Below are 10,567 nucleotides of genomic sequence, written 5' to 3' on the forward strand. Positions count from 1 at the left end.
CACAGCAAGACTTTGTCTCTATTTAAAGAAAAAAGAAAGAAAACTTTCCTTTGTAAACCCACAATAACCTAATGTGCCAAAAATTTCATCTCTAAGAATACTACTAAGTACAATGTGACATATTGCCAATTCCACTGTCACAAAAAATCATGCAGTAAGCTGATTTTAAGTACTGACAATAAGTAAAGCGTAATGCACTTTGTTTCATATCCATTATCAAGCACCTAGTTTTTTTTTTTTTTTTGCTTTTTTTGTTTTTTTTGTTTGTTTGTTTTTGAGATGGAGTCTCGCTCTGTCGCCCAGGCTGGAGTGCAGTGGCGCGATCTTGGCTCACCACAACTCCACCTCCTGGGTTCAACCAATTCTCCTGTCTCAGTCTCCCGAGTAACTGGGACTACAGGCACCTGCAACCATCAAGTACCTAGTTTTTAGCTCTTTCCTGGATTGGACACATATCTAACATAATATTGTCATATGGTATTGGTATCTAATATAATATAGTAATTCCATATTATTTTCATTTACTCTATACCACTTTGGACTTAAATTTTTTGTTGTTGTTGAGACAGGTTCTCACTCTGTTGCCCATGCTGGAGTGCAGTGGCGTCATTACAGCTAACTTAAGCCTCAAACTCCCAGGTCAAGCCATCCTCCCACCTCAGCCTCCCGAGTAGCTGGGACTACAGGTGCACACCACCACACCAGGCCAATTTATTTTTATTTTATTATTATTTTTTATGAAACAGGGCCTCACCGTGTTGCCCAGGCTGGTCTCAAATTCCTGGCCTCAAGAAATCCTCCCACCTTGGCCTCCCAAAGTTCTGGGATTACAGGTGTGAGCCACTGTGCTCAGCCCTTAAATTTTTTAAATAACTTATTAATTAAAAAAAAAAAAAACCTTTACTTTTGGATGCAAAAACCAGATTTCAATTAGGCTGAAAAAATAATCCCATTCAGAATCACTAGGAATAAAAGTATTTTGATGAGTTATACAGTAATATTAATTAATAAAGTTATACACAGATTACTTTTCAATCTACATATATTATAAATGAATTATAAGTATTGTATCATTATTGAATCTTTTTTTAGTGATCCAAAAGGCCTTGGTGTCATCCTTATGATTTTTCTTTTTTTTTTTTTGAGACAGAGTCTCGCTCTGTCGCCCGGGCTGGAGTGCAGTGGCCGGATCTCAGCTCACTGCAAGCTCCGCCTCCCGGGTTTACGCCATTCTCCTGCCTCAGCCTCCCGAGTAGCTGGGACTACAGGCGCCCACCACCACGCCCGGCTAGTTTTTTGTATCTTTTAGTAGAGACGGGGTTTCATCGTGTTAGCCAGGATGGTCTCGATCTCCTGACCTCGTGATCCACCCGTCTCGGCCTCCCAAAGTGCTGGGATTACAGGCTTGAGACACCGTGCCCAGCCTCAAAGGATATTTTAATAGACTAATTGTGATCCTGATATCTGCTTATGTAAATTTAACAGTTAAAATCTGACTTTACACAAAAAAGAATGAAATCATATCGTTTGCAACAACATGGATGCAGCTGGAGGCCATTATTCTTAGTGAATTAACACAGAAAGAGAAAACCAAGTACCGCATGTTCTCACGAGTGGGAGCTAAACACTGGGTACACATGGACGGTTATGAGTTAATGTGACCCCCAAATTAGACACTGGGGACCCCAAAATGGGGAAGGGTGGGAGGAGGGCAAGGGTTGAAAAACTAGCTATAGGATACTATGGTCGTTATTTGGGTGACAGGATCAATAGAAGCCCAAACCTCAGCATCACATAATATACTTATGTAAGAAACCTGCATATGTACCCCCTAAATCTAATTTTGTTAAAATTGGCTTTAAGTGACAGTGTAGCAAAAAATATCCAACAACATTTTTGTTTTCCAAGCTTTCTTTTTCAATTATACAGCTTAAGTGTTAAAAAAAACTACTGAGTTTTATCAAATAATTACTAGCCCCAATCTCCTACTTTAAAAATTTATTTAAATAAAATGCATCACAATAAACATAATAAAAAGTACTTTTTCAGCACTATTTTAATTGAATACAACAAATTCTGAGGGCCTTCTATGAACCGGAAACTGTCCTTGGCACTCAGTGTACAAAAACAAGACACAGTCTCTGCTCTCCAGAAGGTTAAAGACAAGAGGCGCAATAAACACCTAAATCAATAAATAATTTCAACACAATGTGGTAGAAATATACACAGAAAGGAGAGGCCTTTAGCCAAGGTGAAGGAACATGAGAGAGTGGGTAGGGGTGATCACCAAAAGGCACTAGGAGGAGGTCATCAGAAGAAGGTCATCGTAGAGCCTTCATGGCGATGATGCCTGAACAGTCTTGAAAGATGAGCAGGCATAACCAAGTAGAGAATGGGTGAACATAATAGTAAAGACATGGAAGCGTGAAATAGCATACTGGATTATAGGAAGCACAAACAGGAATTTTGAAAAAATATATTCTACCAGGACGCCATGGCCTTTCTGTGGCTTTTGTTTCTTAAAACCTTTGTATTTCATCCTCCATAGGCTCACAACTGAGGACAAACAGATTCCATCAACTACAGGCTTTATCTCCGTTAATCTCAGCCATCCAGAACATGGAAAGGTACCTGAAACAAAAAACTACTACCAAACAATCTATGTGGTAAGAAATATAAGCTAATATCAAGAAGGAGACAAAAATTGTACAATATTCTGGGTATATTTGGTGTAGGGGCATTCAGCTTTACATCGCTCAAAATCCCTGTGAGAATATATTATGGAATAATACATGATCTGATGGTCAGAACAGTAACTCAGAGTTGCGGAGATAAACTTATCTCTTGTGTACCTTGCTTATAAAGCAGGGGGCTGTGTAATAAATATACTTAGAAAAATTTTTACTCAATATTGTTAAAAATAAAAATGGTTTACATTAAATAAGAAGTCTGCCATTACCTGTGAAATTCATGTTTGTGAACCACCTCATTTCCTGACCATAACAGACAGAAGAGATGTTATAGTACAAATAACAAAATTTAGTGATTCATAAAGAGCCTTTGGGTAGAAAATATTTAAGATCACAGATTGTGAGAAAATTAAAAAGCTATAGCTTCTGATTTAGTATATGCATTAAATCTTCATTTCTACAAGATTTCTATTTCAAAAGTTTATTCATCTGACATCTTCATACATAGAAAGTCTCAATACATTAATTAAAAGATAAATGAATTTGCTAAATGACTTTATATGCTGAATGAATTATATTCAGTATTGCATTGTAAAATAAACCGTTATGAATCAATGTAACCCCCAAATTGGGCAGAAAATAAAAGTATTCCATGAAGTATTCTACTTTCTTACATTGCCAAGAGAGGTATACACTACAGACCAAATCTCTATTCTAGACTGAAATCAAAACCACAAGATGATATAAAAAATATTTTAAATATCAAAAACATGGGCCACATTAGTCAATTTTGGGTAGCCATAATGAACTAGATATTTTACCACATCAAACACTCTATCCTCAAGGACCTGACATTAAAATAGCCAAATTCACATAATTAACCTCTTTTTAAAATTTAAATGTTAAAGTTTTTGCATTAAGCATAATCTATACTATCTCCATGGACCTATAAATTTAATCTAAGCATGTAAACACAACTTTTAAAAATTATTGATCTATATTCTCTTTCCATTTATAGTCTACACATTCTAAATTAAATTCTACACAAGTTTTCATTCTTTTCTTCCTAAGCGAGTCTTCATCCAGGCTTATTAAATATCTATGTTAGTACACCAATAACCTAAGATATGTTTCTTTATTTATTCTATATAATAAGATTAGTTTCTTTATTTCACATTAAATAAATGAATTTGGAAGTATTAACATTTATAGAGAAATATTCCAGTTTCTATGGATTTACACGATTCTGTACATTATCCTTGATATGTGGTATGGTTAAGGCTAGGAAAAATAGTGTCGGAGTACTGATTTATAATTTCATAAAAACAAATTAATCATTTGTAATAATTAAAGCATAAGAGCTTTTTAAAAATTATTTTTCCCATAGTATACAACAGCCCAACTTTTTTTCCTTGTTATTGGCCAATAAAACCTTTGTTAAAAATTACACTTCAATAGACCATTATTTAAATGTTAAAAATGCAAAATTTTTAGTTTTCGACCCCTAATTTAAAAAATTAAGAGCATAAAGTTTTTGATATTTTAATAACTTAATATACTCTAGAAATAAAGCTGCCAAAGATCAGTTCATTGTTAATTAGAGATCCTCCCATTATTACGAAGAAAATATTCACAATCTTCACATTTATCAAAGTAACATTTTAGTTAGGTGTCAATATCTCATTTTTAACAGAATGAAATTCTGAATTTCATAATCCCACCATCCCCCCAAGTTGAGATGCATTTGCCATTTTCAAGGTTTTAGAAACACTAGTTGAAAAGACCATTGAAGAGTTTACAGTAGCAGTGTGAAATTTTAGGTATCCCAAGGAAGTACAGAATGAAAAATGAGAAGCGAGGATAGCGGTACGACTTTCAAAATTATTTAATATGAAACTCCTAAAGTGAACCTGCTTTTTGCGTTGGGTAAAGAAGACTCATTAGAAGATCGAATTCCAAGGGAATTTTAAAGCCAACCGCTTTAAAATGTACCTTTCCTATATGACACCATTTACCCTTGTAAGAAAACAAGTTACTCAGATTAGCCTAATTCCAATGAACACTGAGGCCATGAAGGAAAAAATATCCAAAAGTGTTAGTTATTCCACCCCCAGATTTGCAGGCGTTTCAGGGACACCCCTTAAGTGCTCTTCCTCTGCAGATGTAGGGTAGACCCCCCATGTCTGACAACCCTTTAGAAATAAAATTGCAAAGAAGTTATCACTTTCCAAAGGGCGGGGGAAGGACAAGTGAGAGACGTAAGAGAACCGACGCGCTTTGTCCTCTGAAATACCTCATATTTACTTTTGACAAAAGAAATAAATAGAAGCAAAACCGAGATTCATAAGAAACTCTTTCTGCTGTGCACAGGCCAAGCTTCTCAAAGACCCCGGAGAAAAGAAGCGGGCTGGAGGCTCACCTTCCATGTCGCTGCCGGCCCGGCTGGAGCTGCCGCTGTGGCTACCCGGCCTCTCCACGTGCTCCTGCCGTCGCCTGGACTCAGCGCGCAGCTGGCGGGAGATTCCCGGCGCGGGGAGTCCCCGGGATCCGGCCGCTGCGTCGGCGCAGATTGAAAGGGGCAGGAGCCGGCGACCTGCCGGTGCGCGGGGTTACAGCGGCGCTGGCTGGCGGCTGCTTTAAAGGACGCTGGCCGCGGAGTGCGGCGGGTTCCGCACCTCCAGCCCCCTTTTGAATGTCAAACCCAAGGAACCCTGACAGGATGGAAATGGCGCATCACTAAATTGTCTCAAAATGTCTATTTTAGAAGGATAATGGATGAGAAAAGTAATATCACACGGAGGGTGGGGGGTCAGCCTTGCTTTCTTGGCAAGCTCAAGTTCAAAGACTTAAATTTATCTTAAATTGAGGGAGATCTGGAACTTTTTGTCTAGATTCGGTGATAACAGCCGTGGAAAGTATCAGTGAGAACTCCCTTCTTTCAAATTATTTTTTTTTCCTTCCTCACTTTTTCATTTCACATGGTAAAAGTTTTTGATCCAAGTTTTCAGAAAGACAGTTGGATTTTGGCACTTTTATCAACTCAACTTTTTAATTTTTGGAAGCAATTATCTCACTTTTGTTTTCCCTCTGGGAACTGCTTGGTTCATTTGCCACGACTCACACTACCCACTCTATATAAATAGAGTGAGTGTTTTATAGAGTGTGTTGATTTTCTCCCAGCCTGCCTTCTTCCAAATAGACACCTTACAAAAATACGTATAGGCTGTACCAGAAAATTAATCAAAGAAAGTAGAGCTAAGGGTTGAAGGTAGGGCAGTAAGATAGTAAAATTAACTTAAAGATGTTAGTATACAGATATGTATCAGTCAACATCTGCTCCCAACATCCTCCCTACTGTCCAGAGGTAAAGCACACATTTAACTGCAGAGAGAGGAAAGGGGAAGTGACCACAAAACTGTTTTTCAAAGCAGAACTTTTCTTCACATTGAGGTTTAAGTGACATTGTTCAGGTGAGCCCTTCTAAAGATGCCCAGAGTGTTGGACAATATACGAATGAGTCTCAAAAGGCCACCATCACTGCTATTAGAAAATTATGAGTGTATACAAATATATTTGAGACTTAAGGTTGGGGATTTGTGCATCAGCTGACCATATCAGAAGAAACCCACACTTACAAGTTAAAGTATACATGCTGTAATTTTATGAATTGTAGTTTTAAACAATAGTACGTCATTGGTATAGGCAGTCTATGTGATGTCTGTATATACAAATATATTTAAGTGGGTGAAAAACTACATTGGCTTTAAGCACCACAGTAGCATCTCTATAACTGCACGAGTTGGGAGTTCTGCAGGATATCAATTTTGGAGAAATACTCTAAACACTAGGTCTAATTTTAGTACTGAAAGGGGAAATTTGTTGTTTGTTAGTTTCTAGAAGCAAAAATAGCACATCAAAAGTAGCAGAAGAGGAACTGTAAAATTTCACAAGGATGGTATGAGGATGAAAACTTATTTGGTTATTAAAAAGCTGTAGGCCAGGCGCGGTGGCTCACACCTATAATCCCAGCACTTTGGGAGGCCAAGGCAGGTGGATCACGAGGTCAGGAGTTCGAGACCAGCCTGGCCAACATGGCGAAATACTGTCTCTACTAAAAACACAAAAATTAGCTGGCTGTGGTGGCACACGCCTGTAATCCCAGCTACTCAGGAGGCTGAGGCAGGAGAATCGCTTGAACCCTGCAAGCGAAGGTTGCAGGGAGCCAAGATCATGCCACTGCACTCCAGCCTGGGCGACAGAGTGAGACTTCATCTCAAAAAAAAAAAAAAAAAAAAAAAGTTGTAAGGAAACTTTATGATTTTCCATTACAATGTTCTCTGTATATTTGAAAGTAGAATGTGTTAGTACTCTGTAAATAGTTCAATACTGAGTACTTCAGACTCCCAAGAGTGATACCTAAGGGGATTGAAAGTGGATTGGTAAAATAATTTATGTAGCTACTCCATCTTCAAGGAGTTGCAGCATAAATCCCCACTGTTTAAGTGTGGGTGCACAAAGTGACTTCCTTCCGAAGAGTATAGTATGAAAGCGGGGGAATAAGCTGACAGTGGAGAAACCTAACAAACAGTACCTCAGCCAGCAGACCAAGGTTAACATCAAGTGATAAGGCATGTTGATAGTATGTCTCCTTGATACGATGTGATGAGAATGTCATTTTATCTCTGTAATCTTCATCCTAAGAACCCATAATTCCAGTCTAATATGGAGAAAGACAAAATTCCATTAGAGAGGCATTCTACAAAATACCTCATCAGTTAAAGCCAGGTCAAGACCTTCAAAAACAAGAGAAGTCTGACCCAGCCAAGGGGAATCTAAGGAGATACAATGACTATAGGTAATGTGGGATCCCGCATGAGATCCTGGAGCAAAAACAAACAAAAAGAAACGGGGTGGAGAGGACATTGAATAAAAAAGTAAGGAAATGTGAATAAAGTTTGGACTTCAGTTAATAGTAATGTATCAATATTGGTTCATTAATTGTAAGAAATGTACCATACCAATGTAAGATGTCAGTAATAGGGAAAATCGGGAGGGAGTATGTAAAAACTCCCTGCACTGTTTTTGCAATTTTTCTGTAAATATAAAACTCTTCTAAAACAAAAAGTTTATATAAAAAGAGTGGATGGGTACTTCTGACAGACAACTATTACTCATTTGGTTAAGTCTCCTCTCATAGGATTTAGTTTATCACATAGGATTTACAAGGATCAATTACTTACAAAAAACCGAGAAGCCAATAAAACACACTGTGGATTTATACTTTGACAAAAACTGGAATGACAAACTTGTAGGGAGTCAAGATAATGCCTACATCTATCTTCATTATCATCACCTTAAGAAGCGAGCAGTTGAGACCAGACCATGAATCCAGACATGGTAACTGACAATGGGTGGATCTGACTCACTGAGTCACATTTCATGGCTTATGCTATATAGATAAAATTAACAGTGACTAAAAATGAAATTACTGACAAAGGTTGCTCCTGGACCATATGAGATAGTCCAAGTACTGACTCGGCTCAAAGGAAATAAAACCGAAAACTCTTGATCTCACCCAAAATAACCATTCTGCACCCTGTCTGAACCTTGGGCTCTCTCTACTAACCAGCCTACTCAAAACCACTACTGAGGGTGGTGTCCCGCTGCTAAGAAACAGACAACACACAGGGCCTTTCGGGTCACCAAACTAGTAGCCAAGAAGGAACCATCAAAGACGAGGGCATGATCCCCTTCGGAGCTCCCTGATCTTGACTAATCATTCATCCCTACAGAAAAAGCCAATCTGGCTCTTGCCTTACAACTGGGCCCATTTTTAAAGCAAGGTCACTTCATCAACCTAGATGCGTTTGCACTGGGGGAGCTCTCTCACATCGCCTCATACTTGAAGTGAAAATGAAGATTCAACGTTCCTCTTGAGTGGGAAGGCCCAGAGGCGCCTTCTTGGCTCAGCAGTGGCTCCTCTGGGTCTTGGTCTTGCGGGTAAAGAATGCAATTAGGTAAAAATCGCGTGTCAGTTTGAAAGAGATTGGACACACAGTTTCAGTGTTCATGAGAAGAGAGGCGTAGGAAATCCCCACACGGGCCTCTCTGCTTCACGTGAGGGGGAAATTGTCACAAGTCTCTGCCTTCCTCAGGTCCCCTTCCTAGGGGATTCCTCATCGCATCCCCTAGCCGCCCTACCCCACCACGGTCCTTGTGACTCGCGGTGTTCTCTCCTTGATCCCTTCAGCCCCTAGACTGGGGAATCCCCGGAACGCGACGCTGTGGCTTCTTTTCCTTTACTCTCTTCCTCCCTTTCGCTCCACTCAGAGAACAAGGGGGCAGGAGCGCGAGAAAATGGCGCCGGAAGCGAGGCGCGAAGAGTTCGCGTGCCTGCTGCTCTGTGGGCGCGAGGGGAGCTGGCGTTCGCCTCGCCTCCCTCGCGATCGCCCAGCCCCAGCGCGCGAGAATCGAAGCACGCACGCGCTCTCCTGCGCGTCCGCTCCCGCGGTGGCGACAGACGGGTAGGGGAGGCGACCCCGGCGTTCTGCTCCGGACTGTGGAGGAGGTGGGGAGGTGCAGAGGTGTTGGGCCGGGGCTGAGGTAGGAAGGGGTCTGTCCCTCGACGCCTCCTGCTACGCCAGCCCCTGAACTGTGATGCGAACGTGGGTCCTACTCTCCGCGGTGCTCTGGTGCCTCACAGGAGGTGGGGCTCCCTCCGCCCGGTGCCCAGTCCTCTCCCTCTGCCCGAGCTTCCCGGTCCTGCCTCCTTCGCCTTGCCCTGCCCTGCCCTGCCCTGCCCGACTCTGAACCCCTCTCCTCTTCTAAGTAAAAGTCAGTGGTTTCTTTCCTCCGCAGTCCGATGCCCGCGATCTACCTTATTCAATGCGAAGGGCTTCCTTTATGGCAAGACAGGACAGCCAGGTAATAAGGACCTCTACACACGCGGGCCCATTGGAGGGGCCGGAACTGCGAAGCTCTTTCCGGAAGAGCTTCCCTTACCTGGAGGGAAGGGGAACGAGTCAGCCTTTATTGAGCATCTATTATACCAAGCATCTGCTTGGCAGTTCACGACGGTCGCATCTTTTCATCCTTACAGCGACCCCTATTGTGTCGCCTTGCTCTAAAGCCTTGCAGCTCGCAAGGGGCTGGGATTTATTCCAGATCTCTTTCTCTGATGCCATCTCACTTCCAGCTGTCTCTGCTGCTTTGCAACGCGGGAAACCCACGCAGAGGCGTGATTTCCAAGGCCTTCTGTTTGGAATATCTTTAATCTTCCCCGTATTAACTGGAAAACTCACACGCATCCTTCAGGGCTCAGCTCAAATGTCCTCTATCTCTGCAGTGAAACTTACCCGAGGAAAATTAATTACATAGCTAATTTTAGATAAATTGAGCCAGTTGATAGCACGTGTCATGTTTAGACTCCTTGTATGTTTGGGTTCTCTCCCCGACCCCCAACCAAACTGTAGGACGTTGTCTTCATGTGCTCAGAGCCTGGCATTCAGTAGGCTTTAAAATTAATATCTTTCTGGGTTGCAGTGATTCCAAGCATACCATCGTTCTGTCCACCCAACCAGAAACAAGGAGTAATCGCACATCTTCCTATATGCCCCAGATAGGCTTAATTATTGTTGCTAATGGAGAAAATCTGCAGTTAGAGATGGGGTTTCACCATGTTGGTCAGGCTGGTATCGAACTTCTGACCTCAGGTGATCCGCACGCCTCAGCCTCCCGAAATGCTGGGATTACAGGCATGAGCCACAGCACCCAGCATATATATATGTGTGTGTATATGTGTGTGTGTGTGTGTATATATACATATATATACATATACATATACATATACACACACACACACACACACATATGTGTGT

At 41.2% G+C, this 10,567-nt stretch overlaps 2 protein-coding genes across 2 annotated transcripts in view; one reads left to right on the forward strand and one right to left on the reverse strand.

Moving 5' to 3' along the window:
• The window catches only part of IKZF3 (IKAROS family zinc finger 3), a 96,766-nt gene extending 91,402 nt beyond the window's left edge, over window positions 1-5,364 (reverse strand). Inside the window, exon 1 of the mRNA XM_023204245.1 lies at window positions 5,110-5,364. Within this exon, the coding sequence (XP_023060013.1) occupies window positions 5,110-5,116 (7 nt within the window). The 5' untranslated portion in view covers window positions 5,117-5,364. The remainder of the gene's footprint in view (window positions 1-5,109) is intronic.
• A 3,666-nt stretch (window positions 5,365-9,030) lies between these two features.
• ZPBP2 (zona pellucida binding protein 2) overlaps window positions 9,031-10,567 on the forward strand; it is a 9,378-nt gene continuing 7,841 nt past the window's right edge. Inside the window, exons 1-2 of the mRNA XM_023203935.1 lie at window positions 9,031-9,396; window positions 9,549-9,614. Coding sequence (XP_023059703.1) covers window positions 9,348-9,396; window positions 9,549-9,614 — 115 coding nt within the window. The 5' untranslated portion in view covers window positions 9,031-9,347. The remainder of the gene's footprint in view (window positions 9,397-9,548; window positions 9,615-10,567) is intronic.

Source organism: Piliocolobus tephrosceles, chromosome 16, assembly GCF_002776525.5.
Source record: "Piliocolobus tephrosceles isolate RC106 chromosome 16, ASM277652v3, whole genome shotgun sequence".
NCBI classification, from domain to species: domain Eukaryota; kingdom Metazoa; phylum Chordata; class Mammalia; order Primates; family Cercopithecidae; genus Piliocolobus; species Piliocolobus tephrosceles.